We start from the raw sequence: 21751 nt of genomic DNA on the forward strand, positions 1-21751 counted from the left end.
AGAGCAATGCTTCATCATACACTTAGTGCATGTAAAGGTGTTTAACATTTGGGCTTTGGCAAGAATACGACATTTAATAATGCTTTCCAGGGCATAGGAGCATAAGAGTCTTTATGAAAATGAGCATATTGACTGAGACAGAGACTTGGCAGCAACTCCAAAATGCTCTCGGCCTTCCAGCTGTACTGGGGGAGCAAAATGATGGGAGCCCAGTGATCCTGATGCTGCCATTTTATCACTGGATTCCTTTGATTAAATCATCCCAGCTGGAAAACCGACCAGATGACATTGCAATCTTGCAATCCAGATGCTTGGTTTCATTTCAGCTTTAATGATGGGTAGAAAATTACTTATAGAAGGTGACAGTCAGGTTGGTGGCACCTATATAAATAAGTAGAGGATTTGAAAGCAAATATTCAATTAATATGTGAAAGAAACTCCTCCCCCTGTGAGACTTCTGCTGCTGACCAACTGTGGCTAATTTTCAGGTGGAAAGAGAGCTTAAAGTCTGGAAGCTGCAGGATTTTGTGTTTATTCATATGTCAGGGCTATTAGAATGTTTCCCTTCTGCTGTATGCAGTGAGGAACCAGGATTTCAGAAGAATTTTTTTTTTCAATTGCTTATAAATATTCTGCTTTGCATTCCTTAAAAATGTAAGCATCTCAATAAAAATATAAAGGTAGGTAAATAGTCCAAATTGCTTCAGTGGTAAGTAGTAAGGTAGAGAAGAATCTGAAGTCTCACTGGATTAACATTAAAACTGTAAACACCTTACTTTTCTGAATAAAACTGTCTGTGTTTCATTTATTTAAAAAAAAACCCCAAAAAACAAACCTATTGTATAAAAATGGATTAAGGATAACAGAAGATGAATAAAAACCATGCAAAGTACTTTTATGTATTAAATTACAGATATACTACAGACCCTAGAAAATGCCCTAAAACAAGTCAGCTCTGTGAATGTAATTACAAAGTCTCTATGCTTTGGCTGTCGTTTGTAATCTCAATATGTAGCACAAAGAAATGCCTCATAATCCTCTTCTGAGGATTCAAGGACGTTGTTCACTATGAAAAGCTACATTTTTACTAACAAGAATTAATGAGTTTCTTGCAATTAAAATCCAGGAAGCAAGACTGCTGCTCCTGTGGAAGGTTTTTAAATACAAAAGGAAGGTAAAATCAATGAAAGAACAAAAACCTCACAAAGGAAGTAATTTTATGAAATACTAATTTAAATATTAGGCGGGGAGGAAAAGCAAAAGTTCAATTATCTTTCCAACTTTTCCAGACTTTGAAAATAAAAATTATGCTTCTCATGGAGTAATTATTTTTCAAAAATAAAGCCTCAAAACACATAACTAAAAGGCCTCATATTGATATCATAGGACTGAGTTAGGAGTAAATAAGATATAGCAGCAAAGGATGGATCTGGCCTTTTCTTCAGTTTAAAAATTTGCATTTTAACATTTGCCCATTTTTCTCAAGTTTTACATCAAGTTTACAAATAAAGTTTAATAGAAAATGGTTTAGTACCAGAAAAGATTAAAAGAAGATTATTTAGTACAAGTATTCAACTATTTTAGTGCTGTTATTTAGTATTTAAAGCTGGTAGAAATAGAATCTTCACCAAACAGATGCACCAGCTCCTAAAAAGTGAATTGGTTAATAGTCTACACATATTGCTTTTTTAACCAACATTATCTGAATATTCTGATTTCTTTTTCACATTAAATATAGTCTGTTATTGTATATTGTCCATTTGGATTACATCTTTCAAATTGCTTCATTTTATAAAAAAAGAAAATAGCGACACATTGGACACACTATCCATTATGAGAATGGCAAAATTCTAGATATGACATCATCATGGAAGATAAAAATTAAAAAAGAGCAGCAAAACCCCAAAATTTGTTTTTGTCATTATGTTTTGGGGTGTATTGCAAATGTTTCCAAATGCATTGAGAGCTGGAAGCTTCCAGTCTTTCCAAGTGAAGTCAACACTCTACATTCACAACTTCTTCATCTGGCAGCAGCTTGAGAAACCTAAGGATTATGAAATGTGCATGAAAGAATCACAGCATATTGCTTAGAAGACTTGTCAACACTGTAATCAGATCCAACTTGGTCCAGATTTTCTTTCATGGAGTTATAACTGTGTATTATTATTTGTCTTATGATTGCATATAAAGCTTCACTGACATTATAGTACATAAATTACCTGGGTAGGATTCTGCAGTGAGGCCTCTACTGCTTTTGCTTTCATACTGTATCTTAATTCTTTAGCAAATAATCTAAAAGGAAATTCATAAATGCTAGAGACCATGTTCAGTGTGAAAAGAAACTTAAACAGAAACAAGGCTGCTGCTACAGGGCTGAGGTACACCAACAAATCACTTAGATTTGCAGGAGAGAGAAGGTAAAATAGTTGGAGAGCAACAGAAGCTTCATTTCACATGTCAATTTAATTGGAATTTGTGCATCATTCCAAGCTAAGCAGCCATTAGTTGTGAGCCTTAAATTTCAAAAGAAAACCACATAATAGTCATTTTCTGCAGCAGAGTTTACGCAGCGGACTTGTGGTAATACTTCTGGAAAGCAATAATGGAGCTGAAATCCAGCGAGAAGCTTCCTATTACTGATGTGCTTTGCACAAGAGCAGCTTAGATGTCTTCTCTATCCTTCCTACAAGACACAGCAGCTGAGCTGCCTGCTATAAGCAGAGCAGCCCTACAGTTTGCCTCCTTCTCCTGTCACCACTGCAGAACTGCTTGGTGCTGGAGGCTCAAACAACAGCTCAGCTATGCTGAAACAGATCCCACTGGCACCTACTGACCGCCCCAGAGATATAAATGCCTCTTTCAGGTAGTACCTTAGGTTTCTATTGTCATGTGACAGAAGTGCCTTGTGATTATACAGCCTTTGCACACCAAACAGCAATTTTTCCAGCCTTTAGAGCAAATTATTTGCAAACCATGTTGTTGCATTCCTGCCACAGAGAATCGGGTGTCTTCCCTTCTCAAATCTAGAGCTCATCTCAGAAGGACCACAAGAGCAAGACTGGGGGGATAAACAGGCTCAGAAATAATAAAAAAAAGTATTAAAAAATGAGAGAAAGCATGCATATTTTCATCAACAAATATTTTCTGAAATTTAATTTTTTGTGTATAAAAATACAAGTAGCATGCAGCAATTTTAGTGGACCTATACAATAACAATTACGAAACATTATTTCAAATGTTGCAAACTGAGGTTAATGGCTTTGGTGGTCACATACAGGAAAAACCTACAAATCTACACATCAGAAAGTTGGGGGTTTTTTTGAGAGAGAACCAATTTATTTATCTGATATGTTTGGGGAGTACCCTCACATCATTAAAATGTCCTTTAAGAACAAGGATGGGCAAGTAATTGAACTCATGAAGAATGCTGCATATTAAAAATATTATCTCTTGGAAAAGGTAAAGCAGTTCTTGAAAAAAACCCACCTTATTAGGCTAGTTTTTCCAGTCCAAAGATGTATCTTTACCAAATTTTACACAATTCAGAAAATCTTTAGTGAAAAGTGACTATTTGAAAAAACCTCAGTGGAATGGGATGCAATTAATGCTTAATACACCTGTTCTTTTGGGATTAATGCATTAACACCTGTTATATCATAGAGATCTGAACAGTATGACACCATTATTCAATGTCTTTTAGCCTTTAAAAGTGAAAAAAAAAATCCAAAACTGAAAACTCATTAACACTATAATATTTATTACAATCTGTGGTCTTGCTCAAACAGTAAGAGACATCTTTTTTTTCAGTGACCTGAAAGAAAGCCTTTGTACAGGTCAGGCAACAGAACTTGCATAAAACTAGATGCTGAGGCTGTGAGACTCTGCTACTGGTTTTACAAACTGTGTTCTCACATCTCTGTTTCAAGTAAGCATTAATAAATGGACTAACTTGAGAGGAATTCTGTGAAGTTGACACACTTGCAATATGTTTTGAAGAAATGACATTCAAAGGTACTACACTGGTATTCAGTTTTTATGTAACACACACACACACACACACAAAACAAAAAAAAATTACACAGAGAGTGCCACAGATGCCATTTTCACAAAGAGCAAGGTTTTAGAGGCTTCATACACATAGCCACTGTCCATGAATTTTCAATTGAAAAATAAACTTTGACCTTTCAGTTTCAGGTCAACGAAAGCTCAACAAGAATATTTATAAGCAAAAGCTCAGTCGACTTTCAAATGTTTTTGAGGTATCTTTTGAACTACCAACTGTTTTTGATAGCATGTCTATAAAAGCAATGTATGGGGAAAATGCGCAAGAAAAGAAATAAAATATCTGAAATGATGCCACCCTGGAACCAGCCACCTTCTCAAAAACACTGTCATGTGGGGAATGACACTGCCAGGTTTGCAGAATAAGATAACCAGTGCAAACTGAAGGCATGGTTCCACTCAACTGAAGAAATCTGCTACAGGAATTTGAGTGCAACTGCAGGTTCTTACAGCACAGATAAATGAACAAAATGCCAAATTTCATACCTATAGTAAGAGTCTCTGCACTTTTTCATTCTTCCAGGTTGATTAAAAGACATTCACAACAGAATTTGTTTTGCCTCTGAATAAGACAACTTTGAATTTCAAACATGCTTATTAAAATGCAAAGTTGTGCATCAAGGGGATGAGGGAAGGATGAGGATAGGTATCAGAATTACTTGTTTGAGATACTGTAACTAATGATTTAGAAGAGCATGCTCGTCAAATATAGGATTATATGTATTCAGTCACTTGTTTTAAAAGAATACAGCTAATGATACCCTCCATGCATTATTATTCATGTGATTTGTACAACAAATACATGCTTTGCCTCTTTGTTTCCTTTCATTTATTTACTTAGAACAATAAAGATGCTAATTATGTTCATATATGCTGGTTGGTAACACTGCAATTAATTTCTAGACTAAGGCAATTGAATCAATTGCCTTAGTTTAGGCAGAAAGTTTACAAAATGCAATATTTTCCATCTATGTCCAAAAGCTGCTGGAGAGTACATGAATTCACTGCAGAAAGAGCTTGACAAATTTCAAACTACTTTTCTGTTCACATCCCAGGCTTTTTGACGAGGTTTATTTCCTTTCACAGTTGTGAAAGACCTCCACCTGTTCACACAGTTCTCTCTACAGTAGCATGCAGATGAGTTTTATACCTATAGCCTATGAACATATAGCAGATGGGGTGCTTTGAGTGCTGTCTGATCATTATCACTCTCCTACAACATTAGTAGCTCTCCCTTTGTTAAGTAGTTTGAGACTACAAATTGAATTCTGTGTCTCATAGCAGGTAAACAACTTCATGAACATTTGAACTTCTTTTAGATCCCATTTCAACGCGTCTGCTTTTTGAGCAGAATTCCTTAAAGATTTCTGTATATTTCATGCTGTGTGCTATTAGGTTCAGGGAAATAATATAATAAATATAGTGCCATACATTTTATAATTTAATTACATAATTTTGTTTATAATGATAGTTGGCTTGATATTTTAAAACCATTGAGGCAGTGTGTGTTATTACTTTGTTGAAAGCTATTGGATCTTATAAAAGCATCAAGACAGTAATAATCATTGAGAGCTGTAATTTAGGGAGGACTAAATGAGCACATTTTGTGTTGCCCTCGTGTTCATTAATAGGAATTAAATGACAGGGTAATCACAGATTTTCTTTTGTTATAGCCTATTCCATCCACTAGCATTCTTCCTGTGCATGTGTCTAATCCAAATAGCCTTTAGATGAAGACTTACAACTCAGGCTTAGTGCTGACTAACATCTGTCACTGCCCTTTTCACCCATATTTGACAGCATTTAGATGATCCTGACTTCAATATTCAAGACAGGTAGGAGTTTAAAGCAAATATGTGTTTTGTAGTCCAAATCGCTGTTGGTATGTTCATCGCTGTCCTTAAAAGGCTGCCAAACAACAGCTGCTGCTTTATTCCTCTGCACAGAAGCCATCTTTTCCAGAAACAGAAGGGTCATGGCCATCATTTCCCATGACAGGGAAATCTGAACACAATGAAAACACAAAGTCACTCTATTATTTGGCTTGGAATTTAATAATCTTTATTTGTAAAAAAAAAAAAAAAAAAAAGGCTTGAGCTTCAAAAGCATATCCAAATGTTTACTAAGGATGTGCTTCCATTTACTAGCAAAAGAAAAGTCCTCACAACAACAGGCACAAGGAAAGATGAAATGGGATTTCACCTAAGAACGGATCTAGGAGTACATAAAAAGTTACTCACCATTTTGTTCTCTCTGGACTCCAGCAGCAAGCAAATCTGGTTCCCCAAGACTTATATCATTGAGCCTGGCCCCTAGACATTCCATGCAAAGATGCTTGCACCACTCCTCTGCCTCTAATTCTGAGAAAACAGAAAGAAATACATTCATGTTGATATTTAAAAAAAAAAAAGAAAATAAAGGTGTGAAGTTAAATCAATACTTCCTATTACTGACAAGGTTTATTATAATATGATTATGTAGAAACATGAATTATTAGCATAAATTCCCACAATAATTTCTTTACCTCAATTTATGAACTTTTAAAAAGGGTTACACTCTTAGGACTGCATCTTCCATCCTCAAATTTGAGGATAGGAGGTGGAGCTAACAAAGAAGAGGAATAGTGAATTTTCAAGGCAGTATATTTCTAGCGGGCCCTCTTGAAAGAAAAAATGCAATTTAGAAAAACTTCATATATAATAGCTGAAATATTCTTTACTGCTTTTTAGACAAGTCTGAACTCTTAAGGTAATTTCTTTTTCTAAATGTGTTAGAGCATTTTTCTAAGAGCAAAGGAAAAATAGTTATAAAATGCTCTTCAAATGCCAAACTTCCCTCTCTACTGTAGTGAAAGACTATGCCTGCCAAGGTATTCTGAATAATTAATTTCTTCAGTTCTGTTCACCTTCTTTTGGTCTAAGGGCAACTTGGGCATTAGTTGAAACATTTATAAGATTCAAAACCTCCCAGTCTTTTCTGAGTTGACTTTCCCATTGAAGCAACATGAGAGCTCTGTATCTGCCAGTCCACCAAAATGTGGATTCCACAAGGTGTAATTCCCACACACAACTCAACATCCTCCCATTCAACTGCAGCTTCATCTTATCCACTTCCCAAATTTAACATCATGAAATCCCTGGCATTGGTCAGACACGCATCATCTCAAGTTGAAGCTAACACCGTATGAAACTACAACCAAGAAAAATCATGCAGCTACCCAGATTGCCTTTTATTTGAAGGAAAGACTTCACCTAAGGAAAGTTCCAGGAGAGCAGACACAGAACCACACACTCACTGAACATCCATGGTCACAGTCAGTCTCTGATCATATTCAACAGTGAGGGATTCCAGTAATCTAGAAATGTTTGCATTAAATGGCCAGAATTTCCAATCCTTTTACGGGGGACATTGGGAAAATAATTTTGTGACAATCTCTCCAATGTACTGCTAAAACTGGGAGAGAGAAAAATACTGCATGCAAGCCCCAAAGCATTTAGTGATGATGAATCATTGGAATTAGTGAATTTTTTTATCTGAGAAAAACTCCTCTAAGCCTAATTGGTACAGTCCTCAAATCCTTGCCTGGTTAGACATAGATCTCATACAAACATTTGCTGGACAAGAAAGGGAGACAGGCACACAGTTCCAAGAACCTTTGGATACCTTCTTTTGTTCAGTGTCTTGAATAATCCAGGAACAGATCCATATAGTTCCTGAGTTATTCTGGCTAGCAGCTGACTAAGTTCCCAGCCAAACAGCTGAAATAACAGAGCCTATTCTGGAATTTTTGAGAACCAAATATGGCTGTTGCCACAAGATTTTAGGGGTGTTTCTTCAGAGTATTTTGAGGAAAGTGGTGTCCCTTAGCCCTTCCTGCTTTTTTGCAGTCTTTGTCTCAGGACACAAATCCCCAAAGTTGGTCTTCTCATAACAGCCTCACCTTCTAGTGGTAAGAGACAGAACATTATGTCAGTAACATACAGATGACATTTAGCTTCAGAGGTGAAAAGAAAATACTGAGGTAACAGGACACTGTTTTTTCAACACTGCTATGGATTCCATCCTCCCTGATGGAAGTAAGGAAAGGACAGGCTTATCTCTAGACAGCAGTAAATTTTTACAGCTTTTAAAAGAAGGAAGATGAGTTTGTTCAAACACCTAGTTTCAAAATTATTCTACTCATACATAAGAAATTTCCTGTATATTTTCCCTTCCCCTCTTTCAGTGTTTGCCATTTCCTTGGATACTTGTGAGGTCTTTTGAACTGAAGCCATGCCTTACAAATCCCACTTTCCCGTGGAGAGGGTTTCATGCCAGGCACATAGATGATAGAACTGGACCCCAAACCACGCTGCTCTATTCTGGCAGCATGTGGATGGGGCGAGGGAGCAGGGTGCCAGCAGACAGGTAAGAGAGCTGAGGTGCCATTGAGTTACCCAACATCTGCTTCCAATTTTAGATAAAGGCAGGGCAATCGATGGGCAAAGCTGGCAGCACAAAGGTGACAGTGCAAATGTTGGCAAGTGCTCCCATGGGGTTTTTTTTTGCTTCTTTTCTGCCTAAACTGTGTCACAGAACAATATATATGCTGACAGAATGCATAGCTCTATATAAAGCCTGCAATTTTTCTTGGAGTGTGGCGAGGATATAACATTTTATGCATTTTACAAAATCTGCAATTTATTACTTTTTTCATTGTGCTTTCATCCAGACTGCAAGGACTTGTACTGAAAATGTAGAATGAGATGATGGTAAACAAACACTTACCTAACCTTTCTAATATTACAAATATCTGAGAAGAAAGTGAAACACACTGGTAATCCCATAAATCCAGTTTAACATCAATATGTATTCAAAAGAGGGCTCATGTAAAAGCTACAAATTCAACTTATATGTATTCTCACACCAAATTTCTAGTAGATGTTTTTGGAAACAAACCAAGTGCTCTAGGAAGCTGTTTCTTCTATGCGTCCTTGTTTTGTCTCCACAATCTATTTACTTATCTCTTTTACAGGAACATCTAGGTCTTGAAAATTTGGATCCAGAAACCCCTTTCAGAGGGTTTGACTGGCAGTTTATTTTAAGCTGCTGCCTTACTGCTACCAGACACTGATGATTAGGCCCAGATTAGACCATTCTCCCACTGACATACAGAAGAAACTTATCTTGGTACGAGCATTATAAGATCATGGCTATATTTTGCAAAGTGTAGGCTAAAGCATGCATTGTATTGCTGCACAACTCAAAATGTCTGTCTTACAGACATGATTGACTTGATGCTACGGGAAATATAGTTTCAATGCAGAACTGAAATATCTGCCCACAGAACTGTGAGGATTTGTGTCTGCTGTCAGAAGAATCAACATTATCTACAAATGTGTCTGGAAGGTCAAGGGTATGAAGGTAGTGTATGAGTTAGTCCTGCCTAATGCATTCTGATAGCTATTGCTTATTTGCAGGGAATTGCCTTCAACCTTTTCCTTGATGGACATGTGAAATGTTTTTTTCAGAAGAAGGTGAGTTACTCTTCAAATCCAAACCCTTGACTCTCCTTTCACCATGCGCATCAATAAAGCGACCCGCCATTCTTTTGTAAAATGTCTACAGAATGTCTTGTGTTTCTGGGTAACAAATTAAATATTATTTATGATACAAAAAATGTTTTATTATAATTTACAGTACGTAAATGTGTCACTGCAGCATTCTTTAAGATTGCTAGGTACCACGTCAGAAAACAGAGATATTTCAGTTACTTCTTTATTTTGATGATATGCATATACTGAAACAGATGAAATATTGCAGTAGAACCAAGTAATAAAAAAGTGCCAGCACAATTGTCCTCTTTAATGCATGTAGATTAGATTTATTGGTGGCAAATGCAGAGGTTTTAGTCATAACTGGTACTTGTCACTGAAAAATTTATTTTCCTCTTAAGATAACTGAATTCCTGGACTGAATGATAAATTGTAAAGCATGCTTTTACAGCTATAAATAAAATCAAAATACCTGCATTTTTATCTTTACTGTTATTTAATTATAAAATTCTACAATAAAAATCTGATGAGGTGAGATAAAATGCAAAGAGATGGGCAACCTTAAATAGGAACTGTTTACTGCACAAGAAACATTACTGGGAACAAATCTGTAAGCTTGCTACTCAACTTGCTATTGGCAATGTTTTCCTGCAGCTGATCTGAGTTTTAGGTCATGCCTGAGGCTATGTGTCATTTCTGCTTCAGTTCTCAGGTGATCACACTGGTGCTGTACCTAGTCTGACCACTGTTTGGACATAGGTGATACCACAGGATGATGTTGGTTTGCTGATACAATAGCAATGATGAAATAATGTCAGCAAATTATGTTAGAGATAGGAACTTGTCATAGCAAAAGTGTTCTTCTGCTACTTACACTTTAAAATAAATCATTATACACAACATTCTCTGCCGAGAGGGGGTGAGTGGCAATGAAGCATATACATGGATGCATTTCAAATTCACTGTCCACAGAAACCCTCTAGATCTCTTTCTATCTGGCCTCTAGATCCTCCAGATCTCTAAGGCTAGAGGAGAGATTGTTTTCACACTCCCAGCTTAGGAAGCATTTTGTGTGTGGACTTAACCAAACCACTTCTGAATCCTGGTAACTTCACATTCTTTCACAATTTCCTTCTGTGTTCAGGTGGCAGAATCCTACAGCAGCATTCCATCTCCCACCACAACCACAAGCTGCCAGCACAGTTGGACGCCTCTAAGCTGAGATAAAGCCCTGAAGTGCTGACCCCTCCTCCTCAGTCCAGTGCTCTCCTTTTTGGGAGAGCCACTCCACCACTATAAGCATCAGTTTATTGAATTTGTAAATAAAAGGGCTCAATTTATATGCAACTCCTAGAGACAGGCCTCTTCCTCTTCTCATGCAGCCCACATAAAGTGATGTGGTTAAGAATTTAGGTTGGAAAACGCATGCGTACAATATTAGAGGGGGATAACAAACGTAGTCCTTGTGCAAATCCAAAAACCTCACTTACATCTTCATGTTTTACCTGATGTCAAACTGTATAAATCTGAAATGTTAGTTTCTTAATTTATGAAATATTTTTATGTATTTGCTGTACAAATTGTTTAGCTCATCTTCCTTCTAAATGATGTCTATAAGAGGCATAAATCCAACTAAATATTTTTACCCTGAATGAAACTGGAGGTTCTTTCCTGGCTAGATTAGTAGGATTTAGACCTGATCTTCTCTACCAAGAAAGAAAGATGATACTGAAAAATGTGGCAGTTTATCTCTTCTAAAAATCACTCAGGCTTAATTAGAAGTTAATAAGAAAAAATATTATAGAATTCCCACAGGATTGATGTGCTATTATACTCCACCACATAAAATATATGAAGCAACTTAATCCTTTTTTTTTCACTAGCAAATAATACTATTGCCTGCAGGCATGTAATTTCTTATCAAAATCAATAATGCCTCAGAAACACCTTTCCTTTATCAGGACATAGATCATTCTTTGATGATTTGAAAATAATTTGATTTTATAAATATTTAAAATATGTTATCTAACCATGTCTCTCTGTTAGTTTGGGTACTTTTACTAGAGCACGTCACACACACTCAGATACTAATCTAAAGCAATGTGGATATTTCATATCTTTGCCCAGAGGAACAGAGGGATAGAGCTTATTTTGTATAATAATATATTACTGATTAACACTGCCTATGCATGAATTTGGCAAATTTTTATCAAGTGATAGCTGGGAAGCAACGAAGGGGACATATGTTGCATTTATTTTGAAAGAAGAGAAAATCACTCTGTATGTAGACTAAAACTTGCTTTCCAGTAGAAAGGAACAGAGATAATAGGCTGCAACTCTGAGAGCAACCGGTTTATTAAAATTATTTTTTTATTGACCAACTATATTTGAAGGTATTTTATTGACATGTGGGATTCATATATAGAATTTTTCCTTGTGTTTCAAATAACACTACTTCTACGGAAACTTTCTCCTATTTTTCTTGAATGCTGATTTTTGAATATTTCGCCTGAAGTAAAGTGTTTTCCTATTACTTAAGTGTAAATCATTGAACCAAAAGACAAAGGAAAGTCATATACAGAAAACCACTGTTAAATCATATTAACTCACTGAAAATGCTGCATATTCTAGCAGTGGCAAAACTTGTGAAAGGAAGCCTGAAAATATTCTCTGGAAATACTCTTGGTGAGTCAAGTTCCTAAAAAACTTCTCATTTCCACATTTTAATATGATAACACCCTTACTGTTGAATGAATAACAGCTATTAAAATCATGCATATTTTTGACTATACCATTAGTTTAAAGATATACACACCTTTCATTTGAGCATTACTTTTTTTCCTTAAAGAAATACTGAATAATGCAGCAATCAAGATAAATGAAAATTACAGAACATGAACACATACACTGTAACTTTATGCTTTATCCGTCGGTATATTTTGCTAATGCACAATTTTTTTTTTTTAAGTGAGGGAAGATATGGGCTAGGTATTATACAAAAAGAAACTTTCATTTCCCAATTATTGGCTATTTTAAACTTGAGTTGGTATAAGGGCAGTACAGTTAATTGTAATAATTACCAAAGGACATTTATTAGCTTTTAAAACTCTTGTTTCTGCCACACTTATCTGGAGATGCAAGATTTATCAAGAATGGGGTTCTGATAATTAATCTAATTATGTACCTGTGTTTGCAAATAGCCAGCTGGATAGGTCTGTATTTATTAAGATATATCAAAGCTGACATTTTCATGAAAACATCTCATTTGTTTCTGCAGGTCTGATAAGAAGTTTCATATAACCAGCACTCAGCTGCTAGTCTGTCTATTGTCCTGTCTATAATAGAAACATGCACAGTGTTAAGTCAATCCTTTTGAAGGCAAGAAAAGTATTTTAAAAGATTTGTCATATTGATGTTACTGTCCAGTAAACTCTTGTCCATTAAAGCAGTAAGAAGCAAAGTTCCCCATAAGCAATGCTGCTTGAAAATGTAGTTTTCATACAGAAACAGAACTCTGACAACTTGCTTGAAAAACAGAGTGTATATGGGAAAATGAATAGCCTACAAGGAAGGAATTTCCTTTGCTCCATACTACTGCTAATGTAACTATAGGACATTTGTCTTCCTTTTTTAGTTCATGAAAATGGCAATTTCTGCTATTAAAAAGAAGTGTATATCACCTTAGTCTATGATTAGTCCTAGAGAAATGAATGATGCCATTCCAGAAAGAAAATGTGATTCAGTGGATAAATTAGTCCTTGAGGGTAGATTTATAAGTATTCTTAAAAATTATGTATTCTACTTCATGCTGGAAACTTGTAGCTCTCCTTGTAACACAAATGTTTATCAAGTTTTAGCATGTCCAACAGAACAAAAGTGAGCAGACACCATTACCTAAAAATATGCCTGGCAAAATTTCACTCTCAATTCAAACTTTCTTTAACTTTCAAACTTTCTTTAAAGTGCAAAAAAAAGAATTATGAAAACAAGACTTATGAAAGAATTATGAAATCTGCCTAAACATAGAAGAAACATTCACATTTTGTCTGAAACTAATGGGCCAGTAACAAGAATCTGATGTGGGAATTTTACAGTTCCCCAGGACTGTCAATTCATACCTGTTTAAACTGTTATTAATGTTAAATTGCAATGGCATGAAAGTAAAATAACCTCAGGCATCATGTCAGTAGTGGGAATGGCATAAACACCATCAGTCAAGCGTCCAAAAAAGGTCTGTCACCAGGAACATAACACAAAGAGGATGCTATCACATCAACTTTTGCTGCTACCCCATTACTGGCAGTAAGCAAAAGCATTTTCCTATCTTAAAAATTGGTAGTATTTCAGATTTAGTCTACTCCCACAACATTTTTATTCCTCTTGGGAAAGTTATAGTGCTGGTTTTTAAATGAATGGGAAATTTAATACCTTCTATGCAAATGTAAAGTATGCCTCCTTTCCATTTTCAAGTGTTTATGTTATGGTCTAGTAAAAGAATCCAATACCCAAATAAACTGGTACAAATCCTAGGGTTCCTTTCACTTTTCTTTTTCAATATGTTAAATATCCAGTTTTATCTTTGAAGTTTTGGAAAATTTTGTCACTTGAAGATCAGAAATATTGTTAAATTAGATAAATAATTTTAAGAGTATTAGTTTCCCTTTACAAAATCAATGTGAAAAGGACTATTTTCAATAAACAGAAGGAAAACTGCATACTATTTCCACTATATGCTTCATTGCCCTTATGCCTTTGAACATATGACTTTACTCCACCCAGCTGCATATCTTCTGCATTAAATCAGTAGGAGCAGACAGCAACTAACACACTTGGATGTTTTTGCAATCTCCCATTTCTTCTTTGGCTGAACATGACTAACTAAAGCAAGACTTCAGGCTATGAATACTTAAGATTTATTAAAAGTTGTGCAATTTGGGTTGAGCACAGAGGGCAGTGTTATTGTTGCCCTCTTCTAATGTGAAGAGGCTAGGAAATTTGTCCTGCATGGCACTATACATGACTTTCATAATAAGAAACCTCCTGAAAGAATACATTTTTTTCTTTCTTTGTTTCCATTGTCCAATAAATGCAAAATTTTTCCCCTAACTCTAAAACTATTGTTTTGAAGATGTGAGTCCTTGCTACTACGAGAATCAAGAAGGTTTTTATGGCATTGGAAGTGTAAAGAAAGTCATTCAAAGCAATTACTGACTGAAATCATCTGTAAGATCATAATGCAGTATGTGCTCTACTTGATTCTCAGTTGCATAAAACTTTATTCTGAGGCAGAACAAAGTATTAGCTCAAAATGACTCCGTGTCTTCCACTTTATTCTTGGGGGTTTTTAATGTGGTGCTACCACAAAGAAATAAATCTTAAAAGTTCATAGTCTGGAGTAAGTACCAAAGGAAATATAATTAGAAAAGTCTTTCTCAAATTTCACATCTACAGAATTTAAACCCAAAGGGGATTACTTTTTCATTATCAATTTCTTACTCTCATTTTAAACTTGTATCTTTTATTCCCAGTGTAAAGTGGAGTTTTACCTTTGATACATGTAAACATTATTTAAATTAGAGAATATTTAATGAAAGAGACATTCTTTGAATGTTTATGAAAATAGAGGCTTTTCAATCAGGTAAAACCTCTTGTAAATAACAGTCTTCTAAAAAAATTGTATCTAAAATATGAAATTTTAGATTACTGGGTTTTTATACCACTGAGGTGTCTACATGATGATGAATACATAGGAGACACAAATGATTGCCTGAGAGAAGATATAGTTGCTTGAAGCTGAAACTCATAATCTATACTTTTATTACATTAATAGGACATTTTTTCTTTTTCTTTTTTAATTCAGTAGACTTCTAAGATTCAGAACAGTAAAACCATGCTGCTGAACCAGGAAAACAGTAAATGGATCCATCTTCAATTATGTGCTGTTTTTCTCCAAGAAAATAAGTTGTGTTGAATGCAATCTTACAGAAAAAAACAAGAGTAAATCATTGGAAACTTCAAGAGCTCTGCTGAAATGGTTTAAGGCATGTTAACTGGAGACTCAAAGATGAAAGACAATTTTATTTAAAATCTTTCATCTTTATTTAAGGGTAAACAACTCACAATGAAAGTATAAAAATTGTTTAAATTTAATATTTTGATCTGTACAAAGCAAGAACTGCAGCAAAAGATTAGGATTTAGGTTTGTAAATCAGAGGGGCTGATTACAGTGAGAAAGAGTATCTACAGAAGATGCAGCTGTAATTAGTGCACACTGGTGATTAATTGCCCACTAACAGCTCACTTGTGAAGTGAATTTTAGGCACACACCCAGCTAGAGGGGAGGGGAAGGATTATCCTTTCCTTTATGGAGGAGATGAAGTCATACACTGGCAAACACTGGTCTTCTCTGCTCCTTACTGAGACTCTAGGCAAAAGATCCCAATTTCTCATGACTTAGGCTAAATTCAAATCCATGGCTGATACCTTTTAGCCGAGAAAGCAATCTAGAAAATTCTACAGAGAAAAGAGTTTTAATGGTAGGGATGAGAAAATTGATCACTGTCATTTGGAGAGGAGTTAGCACCATCAGCACATTCAACTAATGGGCAAAAGTGCAATTCTTATGCTGCCATATGCCTTTCCTATTTTCTGCATTAATGATTTTAAACGAGAAAATGGCTGACTTAAATGTTGCTCTTCCTTCTGCTTGGAGTAGCTTCCCCCAAAGTTCCACTGCCTCAAAAAAAAAGAAAAAAATCACCTCTTGATTTTGTGGTGACTGTGAGCAGGGGTTTACTAATTTAGTTAAAACAAATAAGCATGACTTTAGGTATTTTTTTCCTGGATCACAGTATTACAATGAGATTATAATAACAAGTAAGTAATAAAGAGCAACTATATACACAATTTACATAATTCTGTCCTTTTTTTTTTTTTTTTGTTCTTGAATTAAAGAAAGGTAGGAAGACATTATTCTTTACATTTTCAGAATAAAACCTAACATATGCCTTTGCATAGAATCTTGTTACATATAGAATTAAGGAATCAATTTCCATGCCCAAAACTAGTATTGCAGTATAACAGAATGAAGCATGATTGAAAAAAACTTGTTATACAAATGACAGTGACATTTTGGAGAAGTAACGCTTTACTGAGCTAGAAAGAGAGAAACCTTTTCTTTTTCTATCAGAAAAAATTGACAACTTCATTTACTCCCTTGATTCGATCCCTCATGAAGCCCAAAGTTTATATCAACAAATACATGTATAATGTTTATAAGTACAAACTCCCAAATCTTTTTTCAAATAAGCTACCTAGAGTTATAAATCTGTAGTTTTTCCATCATGACCTCCATTAAATAAAACATTTATAATACCCATTAGAATTCAAAATAGCCTTCATCAGCATACACACAAATTTTCACATGCTGTCAGCTATTTGATTCACAATGGAGATTATAATTATAGTTGTGGCAACCTTAAAAAAATAAAATTACTTAAAATCTCATAATTCATGGGCTACCACTATTTTCTTAACTAAGCAGGCATGCAGTTACAAACTGCCTATAAAGTAGATCAACATAATAACATGCAGAAACATACAGTTCTCCTTCCAACTTCTTCCTCCTCACATTTCTCCTACCATGATCATAGACTTTATAAATAAGCCTTCAGATATTAAGATGTTAAGCCTTTTAACTTAGATTGTTGTCTTACAATATAAATTCATAGTATAATCATGTCTACATTTTAATTAAAATTACACAGATTGGTAGGATAGGATGTATCTAGACATCAAGAAATGCATAGCAGGGAATTGCATTTGAAGGACTTGTTAATGACACATATGATTTTTAGACTTTCCTTCCAGCTGGTTCTTAACCACAGTAAACTATATCTTCATCTAAATCATATTTGTACAGACAAATAATAAACACTTCCCAGAAATAATAAACTCTTCTCAGAAAAACCAGGATGATTGTCAACATGAAATGCCATATGAGAAGAAAACTATTTATACCCAGCACACGCTGGAAATATTGTCAAACAAACACAAGGTAGGGCTTACATACATATCTGAATATTGCTGATTTCTACTTTATTGCTGGTGAGCATGATGATACAGCAGCAAGGACAGCATTTATTAGCAGGACAGTACTGCTATATTCAGTGACATATGCTAGGACCACTGCTTCCTGCATCACACAGATGTCATGGACTTTTAGTTGTACTAAACTTGAAAAAGATTCATACTGTCACTGAGAAGCAACATTTTGTAGTTACATTGGCTTTTTGAGTTTCCTGCATCAATTAATTTCCATCACTAGAGAAAAAAGCAGGGATAAATGTCAGGCTGTCTGTTTAATTCCCTTATTTTTTCAGCAAGGTGATTGCAAATCATAGCAAGTTTTAGGCTAACCTCCTTAAACATTTAAACAAACTTACCATGGCAATATTGTTGATGTTTAAAATATAAGGCAGAAGCTACCGAGTAAGATATTTTGCCATTCTTACTGGATTCATTTTTATAGGAACATACCTAACACATACCTGTCTTCCTAGACAGGTTAACCTAATTATCTAGAGTCCTGTCTAGATAAAATTATCTTTAATTTTACATTTATTAGACATACTTATTTTATAAACCCACGGCGAATTGTCTGATTTGATTATTGGAATTTCTAGGTCCAGTCAAAATTATCAGTAACAGATGTAATATTGACTTAATGTTTTATTTATGGAATATAAACTTCAGATACAGAATTCAGTTTTTCCCCCCTTGAAACTGAAAGCAAATGCTAAACTACTGAGAGGTTTGGCCAGTGAAGAACTTTGTAAAGAGAAAGCCAAATTCACTCTGTCACTGGTCAAGTACCATTCTTAAATGGAGCTGATTGTTTTCCAACAGCACTCCAAAGGGCTACCTTTGGGGGATACCTTATAAAGTACTTCCCATTTATGAAACACAGATCATTTATTTTAGTGAGACATTGTTCTTATTTAGAACATGATTAAATACTGTTAATTCCCTTTTCCACTTCAGTAATTCTAAGCTTGCTTAATTTTTCTGCAAGCCAATAGGGCTATGATTTCATCCTAAATATAGGAATATTTTAAAATATGTCTAGTTTACAATCAAATGATTATTTACAATCAACTAGTTAATATTATTTCATTATTAGGAAAATAACAATAATATTTATGTATTTTAACTTTAAAACTCTACACATTTTTAAGGAAAGGCTTGGGTTTAAAAACAAACAAGGAACTTTAGATCAGTTTTTCAACTTTGTCTTACATGATCATGAAAATGCAGGCTAAATTCTCCTTAATGCTGCCCAATAAAATTATAGTCTCACAAGAGCTACTAGTGATTTTATGTTGCTGGATTTAAAAAAAATTCATTGCAAAATTAAGTCCACATACAGATCCTTTTTTTTTTTTCAACTATAAGAAATCTCCCACATTTTCAAAATGTACAGCTGTTCTGAAAGTTAATAGATCTAATGTTCTATCCTTAGGAAGTAGACCAAGATTCCTCATAATTCCAGTTAATATGGAGATTTCACTTCAAAGTAAAGCTCTAATCTTCATAAGACATTAGAAGACTGGTACATGTCATATAAATTTCATTGAATATTTATCTTAACCCCCCCCCCCCAACATATGCCAGAACACTATATGAATGTGTTATTAATATACTTGGACACATTTGGAATTATTTGCATTACTTTTGTGAGCAGAATTGTTGATTCTGACTTTACTATGGCATGAAATGAGAGACTGGTCAATTTGAATTCAGAAAAAAACCAACGCTTATCTAATAAAAAGCAACCCTAAACCTGCTTGATTTGTAGTAGAAACTGTCACAATAGATGGTCATCAAAACCCATCAAACAGCACTGCAAGTTTGATCCACCAAACACCTGCAAAACTCAAACCCAATATAATGTTTATTTTGTCTTCTGGAACACTTACAAATTGATAAAAACTGAATTAAAGCAAAATGCAAAGAAGTTCTCGAATCAGAACATACATTTTCTTTATCATTATATAAATTTTTCATACCAGTTGTAGTTGTTTCAGCAGGAGGGGGAAATTAATATATTTGTCATTATTAACACCTTACTTGCCTTATTTTCACATTAATACACTATTTTATAAGTTTGAAAACAAAATGAAAAACTGAGATAACTAAAAGACAAAATGCTCAAAGGCAACAACAGCTTCTCTGTGATTGTTTTCCATTGAATAATTTCAGCTTTAACCTCAGATTTTGCAAGGAAGATTTAGAAGCAGTTTAAAGCAGTTGAAACAATTTAAAACTTTAAAAGTAGACCTGCTTTAGGAAAGCTGTTGGAAAAAAGAAAGCTTTTTTTAAAGCAAACAGGATAATTTATCTGTATGGATTGTGAAAATATTGTATGAATGTTCTTGAACATTCTGCAATTACAGAAAACACACTCATATTTTCCTCCTTGATTGTAATCTTTGTTTAGAGAAGACTGAATTGCATTAAATGCCATACTGATTTAAAGAAAAGCAACATATTTTGGGGCATTTTTAAAAGCCCTTTAAAACTACATTAGGCAATGATTATGACTGATAAATTTGGATTATTTAATTAAACTTCTTTGGACATCTGAAGCACAATTTGCTTCTTGGCCTTACTTAAAATAAGAATTCCAAGAATTTAAGGCTGAACATCCCAAATTGACTCATACAGTAAAATTAATACAGGAAATAATTTTTAATTTATTTACAAGGGAAAAGGACAAGTCCTGTCTGAGAAATTTATTGTTGCCTTGCTTGGAACTGACACCCAGGATCATCAATTACTGTAAACAGAGGAATCTCAGCTGTCTGGGAATACACTAGTTAGTAACTGGAATATCTGCAATTGGTGTACTAGTGATTCACTTGCATATCTGCCATATCCATGGCAGCCTTTTAAAATACAGGAAAAGTGAACAACTTGAATTATTGAAATTCAGAGTTATTTCTACCTAAAATTTATTTACTTATGTTTTTAAAAGTAAGTCATAGCTTAATATGTTTTCCCCTTAAATATTGGCAGAGAGATTAAAAAACTGAATAGGCTGTGACAATGCATTAAGCACCTTTGCTCTGCAGGTATAAAAACTGGGACAGCTCAAGAAAAATCTTACAAGAGTCACATAAAACCTTGTCTTTTCCTATCACTACATACCTGCAGCAGTCCAACACGTGGTTCAGTCTTAAAATTGCTTTAGCTCTCAACAACTAGACAGCAGTGAAATGCCAGTGTAGAAGCTTTACTGATCACCCTGGCTGCAGTGGCCATTCTGGTTGCTCTACAGCCCATGGGGCTGTGCTAATGCTGATACCACCAGAGGCTGGGGGCAAACTCTCAAAGTGTTATGAAGATGGCTGGACAGTGAACTCTGAACACTTACCTTTAGTTTGTTTGGCTATGGTATGGTTTGATTTTTTTGAATGTACACAAATTTGCCCAAAGTTTCCATGCTTAGACTCTATGTGAAATAGAATATCCAATGCTGAATACAAGTGCACATAAGTAGCACACAAAAATTTCTGTGCTCTTTTACACACACTACTCTTCTCAGGTTGCTTTCATTCAGTGACAAAAGGGTTTCAAAAGACCTGAAACAGTTAACCTGTCAACAGTCCCATATACCTTAACACCATAAGTAGCCAAATGCAATGCAAGCTGGATAGTGACAGAGAATGAAAAATAGAATGTGTGTTTTAGGTTTGGAGCAGTAAATTATCATGTTCTTCATTGAACTCTCCCCATACATACATCATTTGTCAATACTTCAAACTCAATCTATAAATTAATGCCATGATTTTTGTGCTGTCACTAAATGTATGCTGTTCTCAGGAGAGGTCAGGAACTGCAGAAATCATCTAATTTTATGAGTTGATACATATTCACAAATCCCAGGAGATCTGACCTATATTCTATGTAGATGATCAGAAGCCTTTTTATCTCATCTGATACCTGGATTCCACTCCAGTGTGAGCAAACTTGTGGACATCAAATGGGGTTTTACACTAATCCCAAAGGGAAAGGAAGTAGAACTATGACCAAACACAGTAGCTATGAGTTAAGTAATTGTATCTTCTATTACCTTTAGAGAAATTTTTAATGTG

The 21751-nt window shown here is 34.8% G+C and overlaps 1 protein-coding gene across 1 annotated transcript in view; it reads right to left on the bottom strand.

Annotated features, from left to right (window-relative positions):
- Positions 1-21751, bottom strand: part of DOK6 (docking protein 6) — a 239923-nt gene that overhangs the window by 88676 nt on the left and 129496 nt on the right. The window contains exon 4 of the mRNA XM_059853228.1: positions 6303-6422. Within this exon, the coding sequence (XP_059709211.1) occupies positions 6303-6422 (120 nt within the window). The remainder of the gene's footprint in view (positions 1-6302; positions 6423-21751) is intronic.

This window comes from Haemorhous mexicanus, chromosome 1 (genome assembly GCF_027477595.1).
Source record: "Haemorhous mexicanus isolate bHaeMex1 chromosome 1, bHaeMex1.pri, whole genome shotgun sequence".
Classification (NCBI taxonomy): Eukaryota; Metazoa; Chordata; class Aves; order Passeriformes; family Fringillidae; genus Haemorhous; species Haemorhous mexicanus.